Genomic DNA, 27,933 nt, shown 5'->3' with positions numbered 1-27,933 from the left:
TCCGCTCTGTTATAGCGGCAGTGAAGGCAGGGGAGTACCTGGCTTCCTTGGACATCAAGGAAGCGTACCTGCATATTCCCATCTGGCCTCCTCATCAACGCTTTCTGCGTTTTGCAGTCCTGGGCCGACACTTCCAGTTCAGAGCCCTCCCGTTCGGGTTGGCTACTGCTCCGCGGACCTTTTCCAAAGTAATGGTGGTCATAGCGGCCTTCCTGCGAAAGGAAGGAGTACAAGTCCATCCTTATCTGGACGACTGGTTGATCCGAGCCCCCTCTTATGCAGAGTGCGGCAAAGCTGTGGACCGGGTAGTTGCTCTTTTGAGCTCCCTGGGATGGATCATCAACTGGGAGAAGAGCCAGCTGCGCCCGACTCAGTCCCTGGAGTATCTGGGAGTTCGATTCGACACCCAAGTGGGCAGAGTGTTCCTGCCAGACAATCGGATTGTCAAACTTCAGGCTCAGGTGGACCAGTTCCTGGTAGCCTCTCCTCTTCGGGCTTGGGACTATGTGCAGCTGTTGGGCTCTATGACGGCCACGATGGAAGTAGTGCCCTGGGCCAGGGCTCATATGAGACCACTACAACACTCTCTGCTGCAGCGCTGGACTCCGATGTCGGAGGATTATGCGGTGCGTCTTCCCTTGGATCCAGCAGTGCGCAAGGCGCTGAGCTGGTGGATGCAGGCAGACAAGTTGTCTGCAGGAATGCCTCTGGTGACCCCAGAGTGGATTGTCGTCACGACGGACGCCTCATTGTCGGGCTGGGGAGCCCACTGCTTGGGAAGGACAGCGCAGGGGCTCTGGTCTCCTGCAGAGGCGAAGTGGTCTATCAACCTCCTGGAACTCAGAGCCATTCGGTTGGCGCTTTTGGAGTTCATCCCGGTACTGGTGCTGAAGCCTGTACGGGTACTGTCGGACAATGCCACGGCTGTGGCCTATGTCAACCGCCAGGGAGGTACCAAGAGCGCCCCTCTAGCCAAGGAGGCTATGAGTCTATGCCAGTGGGCGGAAGCGAACCTGGAACAGCTGTCAGCGGCCCACATTGCCGGAGTCATGAATGTCAAGGCGGACTTTCTCAGTCGCCATACCTTGGAGCCCGGAGAGTGGCAGCTATCTGCTCAGGCGTTCTTGGACATCACGAAGCGCTGGGGCCAGCCGAGCCTAGATCTGATGGCGTCATCGGCCAATTGCCAAGTGCCGCGCTTCTTCAGCAGAGGACGGGACCCTCGATCCCTGGGAGTAGATGCTCTTCTCCAACAATGGCCGACACAAGAGCTTCTCTATGTGTTCCCACCCTGGCCCATGTTGGGCAGGGTCCTAGACCGGGTGGCAAGACATCCCGGCAGGATAATCCTGGTGGGTCCGGATTGGCCCAGACGTCCCTGGTATGCGGACTTGATCAGGCTCTCAATCGACGATCCTCTGCGGCTGCCAGTGGAGCAGGGCCTGTTACATCAGGGTCCCGTGGTGATGGAGGATCCCTCCCCCTTTGGTCTTACGGCCTGGCTATTGAGCGGCAGCGTCTGAGGAAGAAGGGCTTCTCAGACAAGGTCATCGCCACTATGCTGAGAGCGAGGAAACGCTCTACTTCTACTGCTTACGCCAGGGTTTGGCGTATCTTTGCAGCGTGGTGTGAAGCAGGCTCACTTTCTCCCTTCACTGCTCCAATTTCTTCAGTGTTGGCGTTCCTGCAAGAAGGTCTGGACAAAGGCCTGTCGCTCAGTTCCCTTAAGGTCCAGGTAGCGGCTCTGGCTTGCTTCAGGGGCCGCCTGAAGGGTGCTTCCCTGGCTTCCCAGCCAGATGTGGTGCGCTTTCTCAAGGGAGTTAATCACCTGCGCCCTCCTCTGCACTCAGTGGTGCCTGCGTGGAATCTCAACCTGGTGCTAAGAGCATTGCAGAAGCCGCCGTTTGAACCCTTGTCGAGGGCATCTCTGAAAGACCTGACGTTGAAAGCAGTCTTTTTGGTGGCTATCACTTCAGCCAGAAGAGTTTCCGAGCTCCAGGCGCTCTCATGTCGAGAGCCTTTTCTGCAGTTCACTGAGGCAGGAGTGACTATTCGCACAGTGCCTTCCTTTCTGCCCAAGATTGTTTCTCGCTTCCATGTGAATCAGCAGCTCTGTCTCCCTTCCTTTCGTAGGGAGGACTACCCAGAGGAGTACTCTGCTCTTAAATATCTGGATGTGAGACGAGTCATCATCAGATACTTGGAAGTGACCAATGATTTCCGGAAATCGGATCATCTGTTTGTCCTGTTTGCAGGTCCTCGTAGGGGTCTGCAGGCTGCTAAGCCTACAGTGGCAAGATGGGTCAAGGAAGCCATTGCAGCGGCTTATGTGGCCGCAGGGAAGGTGCCGCCTATCCAGCTGAAGGCTCACTCCACAAGAGCTCAGGCGGCCTCGATGGCAGAGGCCGGTTCCGTCTCCTTGGAAGAGATATGCAAGGCGGCAACTTGGGCTTCGGCCCATACATTCTCCAAGCATTACCGCTTGACTGTGGCTGCTCGGGCGGAGGCCCGGTTTGGAGCTTCAGTGTTGCGGTCAGGGATTTCTATGTCCCGCCCTGGGTGAGTACTGCTTCGGTACATCCCACCAGTCTATGGATTGATCAGCTTGATGATATGGAAGGTAAAATTATGTATAATCATACCTGATAATTTTCTTTCCATTAATCATAGCTGATCAATCCATAGCCCCTCCCAGATATCTGTATTGTTTTATTCTGGTTGCATTTCAGGTTCAAGTTTACTCTTCAGTTACTTCAGAAAGACTTCGTGTTCAAGTTTTTTCACTTGGATTCTTCAAGAGTTAAGACGAGTTTGTGTTACAGTGAGCTGCTGCATTCCTCTCCCCTCCGTTTTACGGGGCTGGATTGAGACTTATAATTCTGCCGGCACTCCCTCCCGCTTCGTGCGGCTGTAGGGCAGTTTTGTACCCCTCCCGCTTCGGCGGTGTTCGGGTCAGTCAGCTCCTCCCGCGGTTGCGGTTGCAGGATAAGCCAGATCCCCCCGCATCGGCGGGGTGGTGTCCCTCCCCCGCTCCGCGGGGATGAGCTGGACGGATTCCCCTCCCCCACTTGTGTGGGGATGAGCTGGGTTAATTCCCCTCCCCCGTTTCGGCGGTGGTGAGCTGGGCAGAGTGTCCCTTCGTGGGTGTAATTCTCTAAGTGCTGAGTCCTGCGGATGGAGCTTTGATATCGACATACTGAGGAGTTTCCGGCAGCACATGACCACATATAGGGAGGCAAAAGTTTGCTCTCTATCTCCACCTGCTGGTAGATGGACACAACCCACCAGTCTATGGATTGATCAGCTATGATTAATGGAAAGAAAATTATCAGGTATGATTATACATAATTTTACCTTAATTCCCCTGTATAAGTCGGTGAGGCCGCACCTGGAGTATTGTGTTCAGTTTTGGAGGCCGTATCTTGCTAAGGATGTAAAAAGAATTGAAGCGGTGCAAAGAAAAGCTATGAGAATGGTATGGGATTTGCGTTACAAGACTTATGAGGAGAGACTTGCTGACCTGAACATGTATACCCTGGAGGAAAGGAGAAACAGGGGTGATATGATACAGATGTTCAAATATTTGAAAGGTATTAATCTGCAAATGAACCTTTTCCGTAGATGGGAAGGCGGTAGAACTAGAGGACATGAAATGAGATTGAAGGGGGGCAGACAAGAAAAATGTCAGGAAGTATTTTTTCACGGAGAGAGTGGTGGATACTTGGAATGCCCTCCCGCGGGATGTGGTGGAGATGAAAATAGTAACGGAATTCAAAAATGTGTGGGATAAACATAAAGGAATCTTGTTCAGAAGGAATGGATCCTCAGAAGCTTAGCGGAGATTGGGAGGCGGGGCTAGTGCTGGGCAGACTTCTATGGTCTGTGCCCTGAAAATGGCAGATGCAAATCAAGGTCAGGTATACAGAAAAAGTAGCACATATGAGTTTATCTTGTTGGCAGACTGGATGGACCGTGCAGGTCTTTCTCTGCCGTCATCTACTATGTTACTATGCATAGGGAGAAGAATGGCCAGTAGGAAAAAGGAGGTGATAATGTCCATGTATAAGACTCTGTTGAGACCTCATTTACAGGCAAGTTTACTAAGCAGCACTAATGCCTTAACACATGGTTGAACGCATTAAAGCCGGGATATATGTGTGTTATGTGTTAAAGGCAGGGGAGGAGAAAGGGGCGTTTTGTAGGCATGTCTACAAGAGGCAAGTATAGAAGAGCGTAGGTGTATAACGCGTGTGTTACCGCGTGAGTGCTTATCGCCATGAATATAGGTGTTGTTAAGGGATTTTTTTTACCATTAGCGCATCTATATTTATTAACGCGCGTAATAAACGGAAATAGCATGATGACTCAGTGTCTCCATCTACATACCCCATCAGCCTGTAAAGACACATTAACACCCATCAATCATTTCTTTCACGATGGAGGTTTATCTAGCTGAAGTATCAGCAGCAGTAGCATTTGTTGGGGTGTTGGGGGCTCAGGCCCCAGCACAGATTCCACCACCCATTCCAGCACAGGAAAAGGGGATTCCAGCGCAATAGGGACAGCAGCAGCAGTTAGTGGAGAGGCAGTGCCAGCGCCACAGGCGTGAACAAGACCCCCGGCGCCCACGCATTTTCCTGTATGCACATTGCTGTGAGGGATGTGTGAGGACCGTGTGGTCGCTCTGTACTGGTTGAACTCAGCAGCTATAATGGAGTTATATGAACATCTAAGGGCTGACCTCAATCCCATTACAGACAGGGTCCCACCCCATACCTTGTCTGACTAAGCTGTTGAGCTTCTTACATTGTGTGGCCTCCGGCAGTTTCCAACAATCTGTGGCCGCAGTCGGTGGCATGAGCCACTCCTCCATCTTTCGCTGTATCCACCAGGTACTGCGTGCCATGAAGCGCCAGCCTAGGGACTACGTTCATTTCCCTAATATTAGGCAACAGTGGGAAGCCCTGGATGACCAGTTTCAGAACATCATAGGCCTATTGCATGTGATGGGAGCAACAGATTGCACACATGTGGACCTCGTACCATCCAGTGAAAGGGAAGCAATATATAGGAACCATAAGCACTTTCATTCCCTAAACATGCAGGTGATGTGTGATGCAAATATGCAAATACTGAATGCAGTAGCCAGGTTCCCAGGGTCCACACCCATGAAGCCTATATGCTGCATCACTCAGCCCTGTTCCAGCAGTTCAAGCAGAGCAAGTATGGCCACAGTTGGCTAATAGGTAAGTGAAAAAATTATGTTTTTCACTCTAGTCCTGTTATGATTTATGTACTCAGTCTGTCATGCCTGTCATTTATTCAACAACATTATAGTGTTTGTGAAAGTGAGGGAACCCTCCTCAGTCTATGTCAACAATTGGAATGCTGAGCTGACAAGTTGACCATTCCAGGGGGGAGGCTTATCGGCCGGTCCCGATTTTAAACTTGCATCTCAAAGCACTGTGGTATTTGTAGTCCACGATTCTATTCATTGAAATCAGCACTGCAGGTCCCATAATGCGCCAAGATGAGGTTGGCAGACATCCAAGTGGGCCCAAATTTTCTCCCTCCTGGAACGGGTAACTTGCCACCTCTGGGAATGCTGAGATTATATCACAGCCTGGTGCTGTGTTTCACAAATGAGGTCCCCCAGCCACCCCAGCCGGTCAGGTTTTACAGGATATACATGATGAATACTCATGTGAGAGATTTACAGCCACTCCATCCATTCCATGCAAATCTCTCTCATGAATGTTCACTTTGTATATCCTGAAAACCTGACCAGCCAGGGAGCATCAAGGACCATATTTGGACAGCACTGCTCAAAGTTCCTGCAAGCAAGCTGTGAGATCTACGACTGCATCCTCCCTGTTGTGTGAATATTTATTGTATTATAATACGAGCTGAAGAGGATACCTCATGTAACATGCAAATTCTATGATCCTCTTCCTAATTTAGCAGTTTATAACAGTTGACATCGATTAATACCTTCCATATCTATCGGATTGTTAGACTGAAAAGGGAGGGTATGTGGAGGATGAAGACGCCTCAAAAGTGCACCCTTTTTTTTTTATTGTGGCATAGCCTACTTCAACTGGGGACGTTCACTCTCATCGTTGGCTCAACCCCTCCTCCTCCTTATGGTTTTAGTCTTTTAAATAGTACAAAATTTCTCTTTTAGTTTTTCTTTTTATCTTTTAACTTATCTGTGTTTGCTGTCCGTTGCAGTCACAGAGCAATGGACAGCTAACACAGATAAGTACATGAAAAAGATAAAAAGAAAAACTAATGTCCTTTTTTTTTCTAGTGTTTGCATTAATGTATGCAGTGCTGCATCCACCTCATCCCAAATGAACTCCCTCCCATGGGAAGGATTAGGGCAGAGCTTGTGCTTTGCATATATAAAAATAGTGTTGCCAAGTTAACCATTCCATGAGGGAAACTTTATCTAGTCCATGTTGTAAACATATATCATAAGGTAGTGTGGGATGTGTAGTTCTAGATTATCTCCATGGAAACCAGTGCTGTAGATCCCATTGTGCACCACAGTGGCAGAAATCCAGGACTGGCCAAAAAATTCTCCCTCAAGTTGGGAGCTCTGTAAAAACTTCTCAGCATCGCTCGGCGATGAACGTGAAATGTGGATTGCACCTCCCATGTACTTGGTACTTGATTGACACATTGCTAAAGAAATGTCTCTAACTAACCAGCAATCATCAGCTATCAGTGTGGTTCGCTGAAGGTCAAATGGCAGGACCTACCTACAATGGCCTCTGTGGCTTACGAAACAAATGACCAGGTTTCCAAAGTCTAGATGCAGAGCCTGACTCTACGAATGTGGCTGGTACACCTCTATTCATATGCAGCAAATGTCCACCATTGGTGTCTACACAATATCTTAGGTATGGTATCAAATCAAAATACAGCCACAACTTCCCGTACACTTACACACTTTCCCTGAGGGGGGAGGGAATAGACAGAGGCTGATAGGCCTCTTGGCATCCTTGCCAGCTGACTGCAGCTGCAGCTTGTGTATTGTACAACCACAGCATCACCACAGCTGTGTGCACTACACAATGTAGACCACATCATTCCGCCATCTAGTGTTAGTGTGTATTGAGCTAGGTGAGATATGGATTATCCTGCCTGCTATGATCACTAGTAGAGTGGCAGGGCCCTGAGCCCCTATGCATGGAGTATCATGTCATCCTCCACACTCCCAGTTCTTTCCCTCCATTCCCTAGCCCTTCAAAACCTACCATTTTTCTATTCTATCTTCTGACCTCAAGTCTCTTCCTTCCTCTTACTCACACACATCATCTCTTCCTCATATTTGTGGGTCCCTCAGGGGTAAACCTCTCCCCTCTCTTCGCCTCCCTCCTAGGAGCACAATCTCCTAATGCCTTCTCCAGGAAAAATATTTTCCTCCCACTCTCACCACCCTGTGGATGTGCCATGCCACTTCCTCCCAGGCTTTGCAGCTTGATTCACACACAGAGACGGTGTGGACCACATTTTATGAAAGAAAGTTCGGGGGGGGGGGATATATTGGGAGACAATGCATGCAGTGTAAATGGCAATGTGGCACGCCATGGATGTGGACATTGTTTAGTGTGTGTCACAATGTTGCCTAACCACCTGCAGTTGTGCACTTACACAGTTGCTGTCTTCCCTTGACCTTCCCAAATTTATAACAAGCAACTGTTTGACTGAGGTTGTGAGGATGGAGGAATTAATGTAAAAGGTGGTGTGGGACTTAAAGCAAGTGAGTGAGGATGAGTATCAGTACACAGTGTCCACTGTGTACACATGTGAAGACACATAAATTAGTGCTCTGGCTTTTGGTACACGCATATTCCAAGATGATGTCCTGAGTGTAGGATTCCAAAGTAGCAATTGGTTGTTGAACATCCTGGAGATGAAAATGCAGCTTCAGGAAAACGGTATGGAACTCAAGATAAGAGTGATGCTCTAAAAGGGTGTTTTTCAAAAATGCCTGTGGTCAACTTCTAAATTTCAGCAAAGGTCATTTTAGGAATTGAACCCACAGAGTTGAGATGATAAAACTGATGTCTTTAACCCCTAAGCTAACACAAAGCATAGCAGCTTAAACTGATTTATATAGCTTATTAGGCCACCAGTGACACATTATAAAGCAGTACATGTGAAATAATGGTGTCATTGTCTTGAACACTTCAAACAATGGGTACCATGGTGGTGCTAGAGAAGATCATCAGTTCTGCAGGTAGAACAGCTTCATGTTCTGTTTCAGGCTTACAGATTGCAATGTGCAAAGCAAGTTGTTTGACGTAGGCAGTGTTGTTGTGATGCTAAAATGGAGTTCAGACACATTTGGCCTGTGGACCCAGATTGTTTGCAAATGCACCTCCATGAATTGTGATTACACTCACACACTAGCCAACGCACAGTATTCCCATAGAACACTTGACGAGCACACCCAGAAACTCATGACATGACTTCAGTCCTGTTTTATAAAACACTCACCACATGATATGGTTTGTTTATTTATTACATTTGTATCCCACATTTTCCCACCTATTTGCAGGCTCAATGTGGCTTACATAGTACCGTGAAGGCGTTCGCCAAGTCCGGTGGGGAGACAGATACAAGTGATGTAGTGGTTGAATAAGGTATGCGTGTTTCAGGTGCAATGGGGTTGGGGAGAGGGAAGGTTATATAGTGTCCTGTACGATCTTTGGTTTTGCTGTGTTGCTGAGTTTAGGCATTTATGTTGGGTCAGTAGGGTATGCCTTTTTGAACAGGTTGGTCTTTAGTGATTTCCTGAAATTTGGGTGGTCGTAAATTATTTTCACAGTTTTTGGCAGTGCATTCCATAGTTGTGTGCCCATATAGGAGAAGCTGGATGCATAGGTTGCTTTGTATTTGAGTCCTTTGCAGTTTGGGTAGTGGAGGTTTAGGTATGTTCGTGATGTTCTGTTTCTGGTTGGTAGATCTATTAGGTCTATCATGTAACCTGGGACTTCGCAGTAGATAATTTTGTGGACCAAGGTGCAGCTTTTGAAGGGGATACGTTCTTTGATTGGGAGCCAGTGCAGTTTTTCTCGGAGGGGTTTGGCACTTTCGAATCGTGTTTTACCGAATATCAGCCTGGCTGCTGTGTTTTGAGCAGTCTGGAGTTTCTTTGTGAGTTGTTCTTTACATCCCGCATAGATTCCGTTGCAGTAGTCTGCATGGCTTAGTACCATCGATTGTATTAAATTATGAAATATTTCCCTCGGGAAGAAAGGTTTTATGCGTTTAAGTTTCCACATTGAGTAGAACATTTTCTTTGTTGTGGAGTTTACTTGGCTCTCAAGAGTAAGGTTGCGGTCGATTATAACACCAAGTATTTTTAGGTGGGAGGGTGTGGTCTGGGGTGTTTATGGTTGTAGGTTTGTACTTATTGTGTTGAGATGAGAGGATGAGGCAGTGTGTTTTTTCAGTGTTCAGTTTCAGTTGAAATGAATTTGCCCATGAGTCCATGGTGTTCAAACTGAGCTTGATTTCGTTGGTGATTTCTGTCAGATCATGTTTGAAGGGAATAAAAATTGTGACATCATCTGCATAGATGAACGAGTTGAGGCCTTGATTGGATAGGGACTTGGCCAGTGGAATCATCATTATGTTGAAGAGTATTGGTTATAATGGTGATCCTTGAGGTACTCCGCAGTCCACTTTCCACGGTGGTGATATGTTTGAATTTGATTTTACTTGGTATGTTCAGTTGCTAGCCTCATTGTTAGTGCAGTGCTCGAGCCCAAATGATGTGGGGTTGAGTCCCTCTTTCACTCCTTGTGGTGTTAGCCAAAACAAATGTGTTACATTTTGTATTTGACACATCACGTGGGACAACCATCCTGCTGTTATGCACACATTATTGACTAGCATTACATGATGTCATTCTCATGCACCGACACACCATTGGAGGAGCCACACTGCTAATAGTTGTCTTTGCCTGAATGGGCCAATGTGTGGGTGCTGTGGATCTCTGCTTCTAGTGCAAAGGTGAAAGGGGGTGTGCATCATATATATCCTGTTATTATCTGCTGCGTGCCCCCTCACTCATGTTGTGCTAATGCTGTGTTGCACTTATGAAATGTCAGGTAAATGTTTAGGCTGCTAGTCACTAGTGTGTGAAGTGCAAGGGAGTGTGTTTTGCATGACATTTTTGAGTTGTTGGCTCAATAGAACACCTTGGAGGGGGGGGGGGGGTTCCTTCTGTATATATGATTGTGGTGAATTTGATGTATTTTATGTCATGTTATATGTTGCAGTGTGTAATGGTTCTGTTTGAACAAAGATGTTATTGTTCCTTCCCATATTAAGGCTGTTAGGTAGGCATGCCGAAAGATGAGCTCCACAAAGGTAAGTATGATATGTGAGATAAAGTGTGATAATAGCACAGTGCTTAATGTGGGGGTCTCTGAAATGTGCTGTACAATTTGTTGAAGCAGACTGTGGAGGTATTAGAACTGTTAATGAAGTGAGATGTACCATGCAGCTGACAGTTAGGTGATGTCCTCAGGTGACTTTTATGCTTGTAAAGACTGATGAACCATAGGCAATGTGTTTGCATACCAGTCTTTTTTTTTTTTAATTCATTTAAACATATTATACAAGAAACATCTTGTTTGGAAAGTGTCCATCAATTAAGAAATAACATATAATAGTTATAATAACAAAAGAAATTTCACTAGGAAAAATGACACTCAAGTCCATAAATTGAGATCCAAGAGTTCGGAGCATGGGGAGAAAAAGAAAACAAGGCAAAATTATAAAGGATCTAGCATTCTCTGTTAAGTTGAGTTAACATCTTTTCATTTAAGCTTTTCCAATTTCGCTGAAGTTACAAGTGCTGAGACATGGGCAGGATCTGTAAACACATACTTTTTCCCCTCAAGCCTTATTATGCAATTACAGGGGTACCTTAAAAAAAGGTACCCCCCATGTGCAAAACTTCAGGCCTAAGGAGCAAAAATTGCTTCCTCCGTCGCCTAGTCTCCTTAGAGACAGCAGGAAAAAGTAATATATTAAAACCTAAAAAAAAGGTTTGCTTTATTTCGAAAAAACAGACGGAAGATCCAATCCCTGTCAGGCAATAATGCAACTGTCGCCACAAGAGTGGCGGCTGTTGCCAATTCATTGTGGGAAGATTCAAGCAAAAGAGAAACATCTATAGGCTGATTAGTCAACGGATTCAGGTCCTTCCCTGGGATATAGTAAACCTGAGAAAATGGCGGTATATTCAAAACTTCATGCAAATAACGTTTTAACATCTCAAGACAAGAGGGACTACATTAGGTACTTTAGGAAAGTTAACAAATCTCAGATTATGATTTTTAGTATAATTATCAAACACTTCCATTCTTTGCCTGAGATTTGTCAAGTCTTTTACCATCATTGGTTGTAATGTTTCCAACTTCACAATTTTATCAACTTTAACATCCAAAGCTTTAACTTCTTCCTCTCTTTTTTGTAAGTCAACTTCAAGAGATTTTACTCTCGGTGCAATGTCTTTGATTTGTTTAATAAATGTTTGTCCCAGGGTGGACACTAAGTCCCACAACGCATCCAGTGTTACTTCCTTTGGTTTAACTCCCATCTGTTTGGGAAGTTCATACCTTACAGATAACTGTCCAAATATCTCGCCCTGTCCCTCAGCTCCTCTCCTGTCAGTCCGTGGCGATTTCTCGGGCGAACTGCCCTCTGTTCCTTCCATTGTTGTAAACAGAGTCTCTAACCGGCGTTCTTCTGGGTCCTTCTTTCCCTCTTGGGGCGACCCTGTCTGTTCCTGCAGGAAGGAGCTAGCGCCAATCGGCTGAGGAGGTGGAGTGTGCGTGGCGGGGCTCAGGGTGGTATCCAGACCGGGGGAAGCTGATATCTCCCAATCGCCAGCGTTCCCTACCGGAGGCGTTCCGCCGTCTTGTTCAACTCGCAGTGGTCGCACAAATCGATCTATTGGACCGGGTAATGAGAGAATTTGCGGAGAGGCTCTGGCCGCTATCTTTCCTCGACGTTTAGGCATTGTCAGGAGGAGCGCGATTCACGGCGTCCTAACAGAGCGCGGCCATCTTGGATCTCGCTGTTTGCATACCAGTCTTGTCAAACGAGCTCTGTGTTGAAATGATAGTTGCAAATTTTGATTATCGTTGTTGAATAAAATCATGTTTCAGGATCATTTTGCCTCTCACAAATGGCGCAACAATATAAGTATAGGTGGGCCACGGTTTGGGACAGGCTAGGGAATGGTGTACTATAACTGAGAGGTACATGTGACCTATAAGGAGATTAGCCTCTGTGGTGCACATATGAATGTGCCAGACCTACTTGTCTTACTGTACTGTCAGTCTCACTAGAGCTAGCTCCTAGGGCAGTGTTTCTAAAGTCCAGTCCCGGAGTCCCCCTTAGCAGTCAGATTTTCAACATAACCACAGTGAATATGCATAAACATGATGGGTCTACCCTGCCTCCATTATATTCCAATCAGTGTCATGGTGATTTATATAGGCTATCTTGATAACCTGACTGCCAAGGATTACTTCATGTTACATCTGCTTACTTGAAGTTTTAGCAGATCGTGTGACACTTCAAGTAAGCAATGAAGTTCTGAGCTGACATGTCTTTGCACCTTCACACAGCCCGATTAGCTACACTTTGGCCACAAGTTGTTATGTGCTGCATTGAGAGTAAAATAACCTAAATGATGTTGATAGCGTTCATTTTGATCTGTATTTCGATGTCTCATATTTAAAATGATCCTTTGCACCAGGGTTCTTAGGAGTAAAACCAATTGTTTTTCAAGGGATTGTTCATGGTGATGAAGTTAATCTACCATGTTTTCTTCTGTAATAAAGAAGTGGAGGAAGGGTTCTGAGGCTTTTCCTCTTTAGGTTTTTTTATACGCCAATGAACCTATGATATTAATAGGTTTGTTAAGCTTGGTTACAGAAAGAGTACTGAGGTATAGATATTGTCTCTTTATTCCTATATAACAATATTTTGAAGGGTTAATCAGAGACCATACTTGGAAACTACTGTCTTAGGGCAGTGATGCACAGGATGTGTGTGTAACACTCCTTGGGTGAAACACATCACAATGCTGTATTGTGTGTTCTCGTTATCTGGTGTGTGTTGTTTGACTTATCCACTGGCAACACTTTGAGTTTGTGTCTTAGGAGAAACAAAAGATACTGTCCTCTTTCACCTATGCTCCTTGTTTACAATGAGGAGCATAATGGTATGGAACTACCCTATGCCGCCCTGCATTTCGTATGTCAACTGTCCTATGTGCCTTACACTCTGTCAAGAGTACTGTTAATCCTTTTGGTGGTGTAGTCAGTCTGAGGCCTTCTGAGGTCATAGGTGGGGTCTGTCTGTACCGTGTTTGTTGTGTCCCATCCCACTGATTGGTGGCCAACAGGCACAAACTCTGGTCTTGGCCCTCTAGGTTGAGGTTATAAGGAGAACAAGAGTGTTCACCTTAGAGCCAGCCTATTGCACCTATGGGCCATAACCTACAAACCAGCCCACCTAGTGTTTATATCTGGCCCCAAGAAGCGTGGCAATTGTAGTGGGGCTTACAGCAAGATTATTTCATCCTTCTCTCTATAGGCTTCAGCTGTGTGGTGCAGGATGTCCAGGTAGGTCTCACAGTTGTTAAGTCTTGTGAGACTTTGCAAACAAGATAAATGCAAACTTCCAGCACTGCGAGGCTCAAGCTGGCAAAGAGTGCAGTCACGGTAGGAAAGCAGGAATCCTGCAGAAACCTCTGCAGCTGAAGGCAGGTCAGGAGAAAGAGAGTGTGAGAAGATTGTCGGAGGGGTGCATGAGAGCACATGAGAGAGACTGCATAAAGGTTTGGGGAGTTCATGAGAGAGAGGGAGAGAAACTGGGTGAGGACAGGGGGGCTACATGAGAGATACTGAGAGTGGGTGAAGGGTGTAAGGGAAACTTGAGAGAGGGAGACTGGCTGATGGGTGTGGCAGGCCTGCTGTAATTGCTAGCATGGAAATCGCTATAGGCAGCAGTGTGTGAGAGCCAAGGGGGAAGGGGAGTCCCGGCTACCACTGTGGCAGTGCAGAAACGGAAGAAACGGAAGTACCTGTAGTGGGACAGAGTGTGGGTGTGAGCAGTCATTTTTTTTCCTAAATATTTGTGAACAGATGACATTAGTTTCCCTCTCACACACTGGCCCATCATAAAAAAGGTACATAGTGGGCAGGTGGAATGTAGGCTTCCCTTACACACATGCCTTGTTTCCTTCTTTAGGACATAAGCAAATGTCAGGGCAGCTGCCATTCCTGAGATTATAACTGAATTGGACTGGCTGTTGTGCTAGAGGAGATCAAGGAGGGAATTCAAAGTGTTGTGGGGGGGGGGGGGGGGGGGGGGGGGGTAATGAGGTGCTTTACTGTTTCTGACAGAAATGTGGATGAAATTTAAGAGTTGTTTGGAAGGGGAGAGCGGACCAAACAGACACAAAGGATGATTTTAAAAAGATCTGTTGCTCTGTAGAAAACCAGCAGCATATATCATCTGTTTTCTTTAGATGTAAAAGCTTTTCCCAGGTGAATGGCTTGATTTTAACGAAGACCCTTGAGAATTGAACTTGCAGATGCTGTTCCTGTGCTAGGTTTGGTATTCTGATCTGCCCTACTTAAAATGATAGAGGAGGTTGGAAAGCCTGGAGTGGAGTAACCTCAGACTTAAGGAAGCATTTGCCTGTGTAGAGCTGTTAGCGTTTCATGTTGTTATTCTGCATGGAAGAGGTCTTCAATTGCATAGCTCAGTGTCAGCGACAGATTCCTGGGAGCTGTTACCCACTGGAAGAAGGGCCTGTTTGGTTGCAGAAATCTCCTGTATAGTATCACGGTTGGTAATGTTTCAGTTGGTCCAGTGAATGCATCCTTCAGAGAATCTTTTTTTTTTTTTCCAGGAGCTATAATACAGCCTGAATACTGCATTGTTAAGAGAGAATTCATTGTTATCAGTACTGGGCATAAAAGAAAGAATCAGAAGCAGGAATTTATGGGCTTCTCTAGCCAAATCAAAGTCCTTTTATATGCCACAGGATCCTTGGGGGGGGGGGGGGGGGGAGGGAAGGAGAGGAAGGATCTAAAAACCCTGCAGCTACTACCCCAGTGCGGCTCAGCTGTAGAGCAAAACAATGGCCACTGTCAGGAGTGGGTGTTAGAGAAATAGGAAGAGATCATAGATGCACACACAATAAGTTTTCCTAATTTTTTAAAACCTATTTTATATGACAGCATTATAAAGTAAAGCAATATTTCTCAACCCAGCTGGTGGGGTTTCAGAATATCCACACTGAATATGCAGGAGATAAATTGCATGCACAGTCTCAATTATCCGACCTTCGCTAAATCGACCATCCGGCATATCCGACAGACTCCCTCCCCTCGACATCATTGCGTTTATTTCTATTAAAAATCTTTGCTTTAGAACAAGCACATGTACAGTAATTATGTTTTAGTGCTCCAATCGGGAACTCTATGCCTTTGTTTATGCATTTTTGGAGGGATTTATGCATTGTTCTCTGTATGATCTGTCTTTTTCCTTATCTGACAACAGATCCATCCTATTTATGTTGGATAATCGAGACTATACTGTACCTCCACTGCATGCAAATCTGTCTCATGTATACTCATTGTGGGTATCCTGAAAACCTGACTGGCTGGGTGTGACCCAAGGACTGGGCTGAGAAGCACTCGAGCGTGCTGGCTCTCAAGCTTACTCTTATTTTATGACCTGGTTGTGGAATATGGTTCCTCCCTCAGTGAGATCTATTAATGATCTTTTGTGATTTCGTAAGGTTGTTAAATCTTACTTGTTTTAATCCGCAAATTGACAAGCTGGAATTGTTTAATTTAAATTTGTTATATGCTGTACCAGTGGTTCCCAAAGCTAGTCCTGGAGGCACCCCAGCTAGTCAGGTTTTCAGGATACCCACAATGAATATTCATGAGAGAGATTTGCATGCAGTGGAGGCAGTGCATGCTAATTTCTCTCATGAATATTCATTGTGGGTATCCTGAAAACCTGACTGGCTTGGGGTGCCTCCAGGACCAGCTTTCAGAACCACTGTGCTATACTGTTTTATTATATTGTGAATGTAATTCTGTAACCCATTCTGGGAGTTGTACAGAGGATGCTAAATAAAGGAATAAATAAATACATACATACATTCTATTGATTGGGGGTTATTTCTGACCCTTGATGATGGGTTACAAGCCACACTGACCCAATGGGAATGTTGTGACTGGAAAGTTCTGAGGCTTTTTCCCCCTCTCTATTAGATTATTGGTTTTTCCCAAATTGTTTTTTATATAGTAGCATTGTATTTGTTTGATGAAACAGTAAATTAAAAACATCCAGATCATTATTTACATGAAAAAGACAAAATTACTCTTACTTGAAACCAGTCTGAATCCTAATTTTCCAAGTACATTAGAGGAAGGAACCCATGTGCTGCAGTGAGATTTATCCCCACCCCCTCCTGTGTCCTGCCTCTTAATTGTCCTCCCTGTATGTTATCCTGGAGGGTCCCTAGTTCCCTGGCTTGAGTCAGCTGTCTGCAGTCTTCTTGTCCCCATGCTCATTTCCTGGCTATATTGCATGCCATTCTCTTGCAGTCTGCTCTGGCTCTGTATTCCAGCAAGTGAACTGCCTCAGCTTGGACTGAGCCTAAGCACAACATAATATAATACAGGGGTGGGCAACCACAATCCTTGAGGGCCTCAACCAAATCAGGATTTCAAGATTTCTACAATGAATATGCCTGAGCTCTATTTGCATACAATGGAAGCAGTACATGTAAATCAATCAGTCTCATGAATATTCACTGTTGAAATCTTTAAAATCCGATTGGGTTGTGGACCTCGAGGATGTGGTTGCCCACCCCTAATATAATACAACAATCCAGAGTTTTCTCATTCTTATATATGCTATGTGAATGTTTCCCGTGCACTGTCACTTCATTAGGAGCTTGCATTAATTTTACAGAAAGTAGATGAATATCGACAAAAGTGCCCAATGCACAGGTTAGAAAGACCTCTTTACTGGACCAACTAGAATTTAAGAGTCATTTTTGAGTATTACGGGGGTGAATTCTATATATGGCGTTGAACATTAGATGATACTTCTTAGCTGAATTTTCAGCACAAAAAAGCATTCTAACAGCTACAAGACCCCAAAATGGGGCAGAAATGGTTTATCCACGTGAAAACACGCTTACACACTCATTTATAGAATAGCGTGTATGTGTTTCCAGGTGGATCTGCAAAGGGGGTGTGGCCACAGGAGGGGAATAGGTGGGGCAGGGGCGTTCCCTTAAAATGTGTGCAGTAGTATAGAATTTGACAGATTCAAGTTCAACTTGCGTGCCAGGATTTACCCCTGGTTTCAGTTGGGGTAACTCCTCACGCTCAAAGTTGAGTGTGAATCCTGGCGCTATCTGCTGTTCTATAAAGAGCACTAATCCCGGAACACCTGTTATTGAATATCGTTCGGCACCCATTTTTTCTTTTTTTTGGTGCTGAATTTTCAGCGCTGTTTACTGAATCTAGCCTATGTCCTTCCTTTCGCACAATTTAATACACCACTGTTCCTTCTAAGCTGAGCAGGAGTCCTCCACTGACAGTCCTACGAGTGGGAGGTGCTGTTTCACAATCACATTTTCAATTGTCCCTAGTGATTCAAAACACAATTTTGAAGCACTGCCCCCCACTGGCAGCAATGCAGATGGAGGACTCTTGCTCAGCTTAGAGGGAACAGTGATGCATAGGGCTCTGCACTAGCACCAACTAAATTTTGGGCAATTTATGACAAATGATTCATACTTATTATTTAGAAAGTCTTTAAAAACGTTTTTGTTTTCTGATCAAAATTTACAATTTTTGATGATGTCATTACTACTACTATTACTATTTAGCATTTTTATAGAGCTACAAGGCATACGCAGTGCTGCACAAACATAGAAGAAAGACAGTCCCTGCTCAAAGAGCTTACAATCTAATAGACAAAAATTAAGTAAGCAAATCAAATCAATTAATGTGTACAAGAAGGAGGAGAGGAGGGTAGGTGGAGGCGAGTGGTTACAAGTGGTTACGAGTCAAAAGCAATGTTAAAGAGGTGTCATTCTCTTACTGTATTGTTTCAAGTTGTATGTAAGCTCCTTCTGAATGCAGAAGTCTATTATTGTAATTCGCTTTGCAATTTATGTTATAGGCAGACTAGAAGTAAATAAATACAATACAAAATGATTGTATCAGCATCCAGAGCTGTATTTGCCTACATCCACATGTGCAGTGCTACATTCCCTATCATCAAGCTGATCAATCCATAGACTGGTGGGTTGTGTCCATCTACCAGCAGGTGGAGATAGAGAGCAATCTTTTGCCTCCCTATATGTGGTCATGTGCTGCTGGAAATTCCCCAGTATGTTCTCTATCTAGCAGGTGTGTGGTCACACAGCAGCAGCTCTGGCTAGGTCTCCAAGCCTAATTGTTTAGGTTTTGTTGAGTACCTGGGGTTGAGGGCTCTTTGTGAGCAAGTGCAGACCTGGTGGTACCAGGTCCCTCCTTTTCTCCCCCCTCCCGCTGGCTCCGTTTAAAAAAAAAAAAAAAAAACAGAAAAATAGACGTCCTTGAGAGAAAGACGTCCTTGGTTGCAGCTACTCACTGGGACTCCAAATCGTTGCAGCTCGGAGCGAGAAGCAGGTAATTTTACCTTTTCCTAGCAGGCAGGGGGTTCCCCGAACGGCCTCCACGTGGCTATGGCGTCGGATGGCAAGGGCACGAAAAGACGCTCCCCGGACTGCGTGCGCGCGTCTAGCGGGGAAGCGGGGGGTTCAAAGGCAGAGACGACTTTCTTGGGCGCCTTTTCGGAATCGGGAGAGTTCCCTGGGTTTTCCTCCAGTGCGGCGGTTTTTCCCGCCTTAGGCGCCCATCCCCCACTGGCTGCCCTCCCGGTTGTGGCCGGCCACGCTGCTCGGTCGGCTCCTTCTTGGACCGCCCTTGAGGTGGGAGACGTTAATGGTATGGTCACCCTTGACTCGGGCAACGGTATAAAGTCGACGAAATTAAAGCGCTATTCTTCCCACGCGGCTCCTTCGTGGAGTGTTGTGGTGGACGCCATTTTAGATGCGCAGTGCGCCTCTCCCCCGCTCTTGGGAGTGCAGGTTGAGAGTGCTTCTGGGGCTGTGGCCCAGGCTGCAGAAGTGCACAGACTGGGGGATTTCTCCCCTGAGTTTATTTTACTGCTGCATCAGGCTTTCCTTATGCAAAACGCTGCCCCTGCTCCTCTGTCTGATAAGGGTGATGAGGCTTCCATGATCAAGCGCCCTCGGGTGGATTTTTCAAGGCCCTAGGGGACTCTGTCTCCTCTGATGTGGATGAGGGCAGCGTATCTGAGTTCTCCCAAAGGTCCTTAGGGGATTCTGTGGAGGAGACTGATCCCCGCTCGAATGGAGCGGATGACCCCTCTGCAGCGCGGCTTTTTCGCTCAGAGGATTTGCCCAACCTGTTAGTGCAGGCCATGAGCATTCTGAAAATTTCCTCTCCGGAGGAAGGCCCTCTCTCAGCCTCAGCTGGCTCTGCCATTATGCTGGAAACTAAGCGCCCGAAAAGAACCTTCCACGATCATGAAGCCATGCAGACTTTAATTTCGGCTCAATGGGATGCCCCTGAAGCGAGCCTTAAGGTAGCCAGAGCCATGTCCCGTCTGTACCCTCTGCCTGAGGGTGAACGGGAGGCCTTTCTCTGGCCTACAGTAGACTCTTTAATCACTGCGGTGACTAAGAAGACGGCTCTGCTGGTGGAAGGTGGCACTGCCCTGAAGGACGCTCAGGACAGGAGATTGGAGGCGTCCTTAAGGTCGGCCTTTGAGGCGGCCGCCCTGAGCTTGCAAGCCTCGGTTTGCGGCTCCTATGTGGCCAGGGCATGCCTGACCGTTTTGCAGTGGGCTTCCCCCTCGGATTCTTCCTTGAGGGCGGACTGGCCGGCCCTGGAGTCGGGCCTGGCCTACTTGGCGGACTTGCTGTATGATGTCTTGAGAGCCTCGGCTAAAGGTATGGCTCAGACAGTTTCTGCCCGGCGGTGGCTGTGGCTTAAGCACTGGTCGGCTGACCATGCCTCAAAATCGCGCCTAGCCAAGTTGCCTTTTACAGGCAAGCTGCTCTTTGGGGACTAGCTGGACAAGATCGTGACCGAGCTTGGCACATCTAAGGGCAAGAGGTTGCCGGAGGTCAGGACTCGGGCTGGCAGTGCTCGCCCTGGTCCCTCCAAGGGCCAATTTCAGGAAGCCCGTCGGTATCGCCCGGGCAAGTCGGCCTCCTCTTCCTCCTCTTCTTTCAAGCGGAACTTCTCCCCCCAAGCAGCATTCCTTTCGCAGGGACCGCTGCTCCGGAGGTTCTTCCTCCAGCTCTCCCCCAGGGTCTCGTACCCAATGACGGGGCCCTGGTCCATGCCCCAGAGCAGATCAGAGGACGGCTATCCTCGTTTCTGGGCGAGTGGACTAGGGTAACTTCAGACGCTTGGGTTCTGGAAGTCATCAGAGACGGCTACAAACTAGAGTTCTGCCGGCCCCTAAGAGACGGGTTCGTAAACTCTCCCTGCAAGTCTCCAGTCAAAGCGGCGGCGGTACAGCAGACTTTGGACAACCTGCTCCGCCTGGGCGCGGTGGTCCCAGTGCCAGTAGATCAACTTGGCAAGGGATGTTACTCCATTTACTTCGTGGTGCCAAAGAAGGGAGGTGCTGTGCGGCCTATCCTCGACCTCAAAGGAGTCAATCGGGCCTTAAAGATACGGCACTTCCGGATGGAGACTCTCCGCTCCGTAATAGCTGTGGTGAAAAAGGGAGAATTCCTGGCATCCCTGGACATCAAGGAAGCTTGCCTACATATTCCCAGCTGGCTGCCTCATCAGCGCTTTCTGCGCTTTGCAGTACTGGGCCGACACTTCCAGTTCAGGGCCCTCCCGTTCGGGTTGGCTACGGCTCCGCGGACCTTCTCCAAAGTAATGGTGGTCATCGTGGCTTACCTCCGCAAGGAGGGAGTGCAAGTCCATCCCTATCTGGACGACTGGCTGATCCAAGCCTCTTCCTATGCGGAGTGCGGGAGAGCTACAGACAGGGTCATTGCTCTTCTGAGCTCCCTGGGATGGATTATCAACTGGGAGAAAAGCCAGCTGCGCCCGACTCAGTCCCTGGAGTATCTGGGAGTTCGATTTGACACCCAAGTGGGCAGAGTGTTTCTGCCGGACAACTGGAGTGTCAAGCTTCGGACCCAGGTAGACCAGTTCCTAGCCTCCTCTACTCTTCGGGCTTGGGACTGTGTGCAGCTGTTGGGCTCCATGACGGCCACGATGGAGGTAGTGCCCTGGGCCAGGGCTCATATGAGACCACTACAGCAGTCTCTTCTGTGGCGGTGGATGCCAGTCTCGGAGGATTATGTTGTATGCCTTCCTTTGGATCCAGCGGCGCAAAAGACGCTGAGTTGGTGGCTGAGGCCAGGCAAGCTGTCCGCAGGAATGCCTTTTACGACCCCGGAGTGGGTTGTCGTCACGACGGACGCCTGCTTGACAGGCTGGGGAGCCCACTGCCTGGGACGGACAGCGCAGGGGCTCTAGTCTCCTCCAGAGACGAAATGGTCCATCAACCTCCTGGAACTCCGAGCCATTTGGTTAGCGCGTCTAGGGTTTCTCCCAGTACTGGTGCTGAGGCCTGTGCGGGTCCTGTCAGACAATGCCACGGCTGTGGTCTATGTCAATCGCCAGGGAGGTACCAGGAGCGCCCCTCTAGCCAAGGAGGCCATGAAGCTATGCCTGTGGGCGGAAGCAAATCTGAAACAGCTGTCGGCGGCCCACATTGCGGGAGTCATGAATGTCAAGGCGGACTTTCTCAGTCGCCATACCTTGGATCCCGGAGAGTGGCAACTGTCGGCTCGGGCGTTCTTGGACATCACGAAGCGCTGGGGCCGGCCGAGCCTGGATCTGATGGCGTCCTCGGCCAATTGCCAAGTGCCGCATTTTTTCAGCAGAGGACGGGACCCTCGATCTCTAGGAGTCGATGCTCTTCTCCAGCAGTGGCCGGCACAGGAGCTTCTCTACGTGTTCCCGCCCTGGCCCATGATGGGCAGGGTACTAAGCCAGGTGGCAAAGCATCCGGGCCGGGTGATCCTGGTGGGTCCGGATTGGCCCAGACGTCCCTGGTATGCGGACTGAATCAGACTCTCGGTGGACAGCCCTCTGCGGTTGCCAGCGGAGCGGGGCCTCTTGCATCAGGGTCCCGTGATGATGGAGGATCCCTCCCCCTTTGGTCTTATGGCCTGGCTATTGAGCGGAAGTGGCTGAGGAAGAAGGGCTTCTCAGACAAGGTCATCACCACTATGCTGAGAGTGAGGAAGCGCTCTACTTCTACCACTTACGCCAGGGTTTGGCGTACCTTTGCGTCGTGGTGCGAGGCAGGCTCTGTATCGCCCTTCACTGCTCCATTATCTTCAGTGTTGGCATTCCTGCAAGAGGGACTGGAGAAAGGCCTGTAGCTCAGTTAGCTGAAAGTCCAGGTGGCGGCTCTAGCTTGCTTCAGGAGTCGTCTGAAGGGGGCTTCCCTGGCTTCACAGCCAAATGTGGTGCGCTTTCTCAAAGGAGTTAATCACCTGCGCCCTCCTCTGCACTCGATAGTGCCTAAATGGAATCTCAATCTGGTGCTACGGGCCTTGCAGAAGCCGCCCTTTGAGCCCTTGCCAAGGGCATCGCTGAAGAACCTGACGTTGAAAGCGGTCTTCCTGGTGGCTATCACCTCAGCCAGAAGAGTTTCCGAGCTCCAGGCACTCTCGTGTAGAGAACCGTTCCTGCGATTCACTGAGGCAGGAGTGTCGATTCGCCCAGTGCCTTCCTTCCTGCCCAAGGTTGTTTCTCGATTCCATGTGAATCAGCAGCTTTGCCTACCCTCCTTTCGTAGGGAGGATTACCCAGAGGAGTACCCTGCGCTCAAATACCTGGATGTTAGAGGGGTCACCTACCCCCCTTCAATCTGTCCAAAATTCCGCCGCACGTCTTATCTACCGCGTGAACCGATACTCTCATATCACCCCCCCTCCTCAAGTCGCTTCACTGGCTCCCGATCCGCTACTGTATACAGTTCAAGCTTCTCCTATTGACCTTCAAATGCACTCAATCTGCAACCCCCCCATTACCTCTCTACCCTCCTCTCCCCGTATGTTCCCATCCGTAACCTCCGCTCTCAGGACAAAGCACTCCTATCTGTACCCTTCTCCACCACCGCTAACTCCAGACTCTGCCCCTTCTGCCTCGCATCACCATATGCCTGGAACAGCCTTCCCGAGCCCATACGTCATGCGCCCTCCCTGCCCATCTTCAAGTCCTTACTCAAAGCCCATCTCTTCTCCCTTGCTTTTGGCGCATAACCACCTTCCCCACTCAAGATACCTACACTGACTACATAGTTTGTAACCTTTAGATTGTAAGCTCTTTTGAGCAGGGACGGTCCTTCCCCATGTTAAACTTGTACAGCGCTGCGTAACCCTGGCAGCGCTATAGAAATGCTAAGTAGTAGTAGTAGTAGTAGTCATCATCAGATACTTGGAAGTGACCAATGATTTCCGGAAGTTGGATCACCTGTTCGTGCTGTTCGCAGGCCCTCGTAAGGTCCTGCAGGCATCTAAGCCTACGGTGGCACGTTGGGTCAAGGAGACGATTGCGGCAGCTTATGTGGCGGCAGGGAAGATTCCGCCTATTCAGCTTAAGGCACACTCTACTAGAGCACAAGCAGCCTCGATGGCGGAGTCCAGATCTGTCTCCTTGGAAGAGATTTGCAGAGCGGCTACTTGGTCGTCGGCTCATACCTTCTCACGACATTACCGCTTGGATGTGGCTGCTTGGGTCGAGGCCCAGTTTGGGGCTTCAGTGTTGCGTTCAGGGATTTCCATGTCCCGCCCTGGGTGAGTACTGCTTCGGTACATCCCACCAGTCTATGGATTGATCGGCTTGATGATATGGAAGGTAAAATTATGTATCATACCTGATAATTTTCTTTCCCTTAATCATAGCCGATCAATCCATAGCCCCTCCCAGATATCTGTATTGTTTGTGTTCTGGTTATATTTCAGGTTCAAGTTCAGTCTTCAGTTCCTGTTCACGTGGTCTTTGTGTTCAAGTTCTTCCCATTGAAGTTTCTGCGAGTTGAGACGATTTTGTGTTACAGTGAGCTGTTGCTTCCTCTCCCCCCGTTTCAGCGGTGGCTGGATTGATAACTAAATTATGCCGGCGCTCCCTCCCGCTTCGTGCGGCTGTAGGGTATCTTTGTATCCCTCCCGCTTCGGCGGTGTTAGGGTAAGCCAGCTCCTCCCGCGGTTGCGGTAGCAGGATAAGCCAGTTCCCCCCGCGTTGGCGGGTGTGGTTTCCCGCCCACCGCCCTGGCGGTGGTGCGCTGTAATATTTCCCCTCCCCCGCTTCGGCGGTGGTGAGCTGGGCAGAGTGTCCCTTTGTGGGTGTAATTCTCTAAGTGCTGAGTCCTGCGGATGGAGCTTTGATATCGACATACTGGGGAATTTCCGGCAGCACATGGCCACATATAGGGAGGCAAAAGATTGCGCTCTATCTCCACCTGCTGGTAGATGGACACAACCCACCAGTCTATGGATTGATCGGCTATGATTAAGGGAAAGAAAATTATCAAGTATGATACATAATTTTACCATTTTTTCAATACTAATATTTATGCACAGAATGGCATTCCCATGTCCCATATAGGCACAGAGATAGATATATGCAGCTCCAGGTGATGATCCAGCTTTGCAGTACCTGTTGGTTAACAGTTAAGCATTTTACTTTTTTTTTCCCCACCACATCTTGCCTCCAGCTCTGTCTCTTTAACCCTCCTCTTCAATGAAGCCAGAAAAGAACTGCAGGTGCTATATGCTGGCAGGAAAGAAAAGAAACAGGCATGAAACCCTCACTAACACTGACTGCAGAAGACCCTCATAATCTTTTATTCCTCCTTGGACATTGTATTAAAGCCCAAGTGTTAAAAACCGTGTTCTCAGCTTTATGCACACATCTCTGTTTTGAATATCTAAAAATCATTACTATGGGATTTAAATTAGCAGTGCACTGATGTTAGAGCAGGGGTTTCTCAACTCACTCTTCGGGACACACCAAGGTGATCAGGTTTTTAGCATATCCACAATGAATATGTATGAGAGAGATTTGTATGTAGTAGCTCTATTTCATGCAAATGGTGTCATGGATTTGACATATTGCCTTTCTGTCATATAACCAAAGCAGTTTACATTTATTATATATAGGTAATGTCTTTTTACCTAGTGGGCTCACAATCTTAGGTGCTCTTTTACAAAGGGGCTACTAACCCAGAACTACCGCCGGTCCAAAGTGGCTACTGGCAGTAGATCTGCCTTGAGTGTACACCATTTTTGGAGTGCTGGAAATTTTTTTTTACATTTTATAGCACCAGTGGTAATCAGGCATCGCTGCATGCTGCCTGGTTACCACCGGGTTACTGCGGGAGCCCTTACCACCACCTAGCATGGCCACATTGTAAGAGTAATCTTACCGAAAGGCCATTTTTTAAGGGGATTTTTTACCCGCTGTGGTAAAAAGGGCCCTGGAGAGCGTGAAAAACAGCTACTGAAGTGTAGTAAAAGGACTCCTAAGTTTTGTACCTTTGACAATGGAGGGTTAAGTGACTTGCCCAGGGTCACAAGGAGCCACAGTGGAAATCAAATCCAGTTCTCCTGATTCTTAGCCCACTGCACTATCCATTAGGCTACTCCACTCTTGCATGCAAATTCATTGTGGATATCCTGAAAACCTGACTGGCTTGGTGTGTCCCAAGGACTGGGTTGAGGACCCCTCTGTTAGAGTAAGTCTTTGCACACAAGTTGTGCGCAAAACTCATTGTAACATAGTACGTCCATAGCTGTGCACAAAACTGTTTGAAAAGTCAGGGTAAGCTGTGCGCAAATTCTGGCACCCTGTAACCAGCTCCTTTGTTAACAATAATCACACAATGGCAGGCTCATGAGACAGGCTGGGAGTTCTGGCCTGGGGAAAGCTTATTGGCTGATGGCTGATTAATTTACAGCAGCTAAATAGGTTGCAAAGTCTTGGCAACAAGTTTATTATGTATGTCAGGGCCAGCTTAATCATTAGGCATGACTAGGCAGCTACCTAGGGTGACAGCTTTTGGTGGTGGTAGTGGGGAGCAAAGAACAGTTGCAGTCAATCCAAACCAATAGGTGTATTCAGCCACACAAACTTAAAACAACCGTAAGTAGGGAGAGTGGGTAGTTTACAAATAACTTATTTGCCCAGTTGAATGACAGAGATGCATGAGGGAAAGAGGAACCCGAACTATAGCTACGTGATGCAAGGTTCCAAGTTAGGACTCAGAGACCAGGAAAGGGATCTAGGTGTCATCGTTGATGATATGTTGAAACCCTCTGCTTGGCGGCAGCTAAGAAAAGAAATAGAATGTTAGGTATTATTAGGAAAGGAATGGAAAACAAAAATGAGGCCGTTATAATGCCTTTGTATCGCTCCATGGTGTGACCGCACCTCGAACACTGTATGCAATTCTGGTTACCGCATCTCAAAAAAGATATTGTGGAATTAGAAAAGGTACAAAGAAAGGCGATGAAAATGATAAAGGGGATGGGATGAATTCCCTATGAGGAAAGGCTAAAGTGGCTAGGGCTCTTCAGCATGGAGAAAGCTGAGGGGGAGATATGATAGAGGTCTATAAAATACCAAGTGGAGTGGAACTGTTAGACGTGAATCGCTTGTTTACTCTTTACAAAAATACTAGGACTAGGGGGCACGCAGTGAAGTTACAAAGTAGTACATTTAAAACAAATTGGAGAAAATATTTCTTCACTTGATGTGTAATTAAACTCTGGAATTCATTGCCAGAGAATGTGATAAAAGCAGTTAACTTAGCGGGGTTTAAAAAAGGTTTGGCTAGCTTCCTAAAAGAAAAGTCTATAGTCCATTATTAAAATGGACTTGGGGAAAATCCACTGCTTATTTCTAGGATAAGCAGCATAAAATGTATTGTACTGTTTTGGGATCTTGCCAGGTACTTGTAACCTGGATTGGCCACTGTTGGAAAAAGTATGCTGGGCTCGATGAACCTTTGGTTTGCCCCAGTATGGCAACGCTTATGTTCTTAAAACATTTAATATTAATGACATTTAATATTTAAAAGAATGATGTCCAATTATGCATTTTTATAGGATTGTTGTGGGATTACTCTTGTACCGCCCCTGGTGTATGCATGTATTTTTATTTTAATGTACCCTTAATAAAGAGGATGTTTTAGGTGCGTTTGCTGAGGTATGGTTATGTGAATTGTAATTTGAGAAGAATGTTTCTGAAAACTTCCCTTGCTTCTCCAAATAAATAAGCATTGTCAGATTAGCCCTATTGAACCTGCAGGTTTTGAATATAGTTGAGGGCATTTAGATATCTCTAAAGCTTATGTAAATTAGGAAGAGGATGCAAGTATTGGAATTCTTATGGATTTTAGTTTAGGCTTAATTTTAGTTATATTTTAATGTTTTTATTGAGCTGTGTACTGCTTTGGTCATTTTTAGAAAGTGGGATATAACTGTTTTGAATAAATAAATGTAATACATCTAACAAAAAAAGTAAGATATAAAATTATATAAGCTTTGTGGTATTTTTTTACTAGAGAATTATTTCTTCTATTCAGTCAATTACATTTTAATGGGTGATAATTTTCTATCTTTTGGTCTCCGGTAATACTATTTTCTTCTCTTTTTATTGTCTTGGAATTGCTGAATGTGTTAGTGTATATGAACCTTTGGAGGTTGATATGTACTGCTTCGGTAAGTAA

The 27,933-nt window shown here is 47.0% G+C and overlaps 1 protein-coding gene across 7 annotated transcripts in view; it reads left to right on the top strand.

Annotated features, from left to right (window-relative positions):
• HTATIP2 (HIV-1 Tat interactive protein 2) overlaps window positions 1-27,933 on the top strand; it is a 76,142-nt gene that overhangs the window by 21,931 nt on the left and 26,278 nt on the right. The window contains exon 1 of one of the 7 annotated variants that reach the window (XM_030200718.1): window positions 5,150-5,246. The exons of 5 other annotated variants lie outside the window; for them this stretch is intronic. Coding sequence is in view for 1 of the 2 variants with exons in the window: in XM_030200714.1 (XP_030056574.1) it covers window positions 15,831-15,853 (23 nt within the window). In the remaining variant the exon portion in view is untranslated. Of the gene's footprint in view, window positions 1-5,149; window positions 5,247-15,815; window positions 15,854-27,933 lie in introns of those variants that run through there. One more of the 7 variants, XM_030200714.1, reaches the window with a different exon arrangement.

This window comes from Microcaecilia unicolor, chromosome 4 (assembly GCF_901765095.1).
Source record: "Microcaecilia unicolor chromosome 4, aMicUni1.1, whole genome shotgun sequence".
NCBI classification, from domain to species: Eukaryota; Metazoa; Chordata; class Amphibia; order Gymnophiona; family Siphonopidae; genus Microcaecilia; species Microcaecilia unicolor.
The sequence above is the reverse complement of the archived record's forward strand: the minus strand, read 5'-3'. Positions and strand labels throughout refer to the sequence as shown.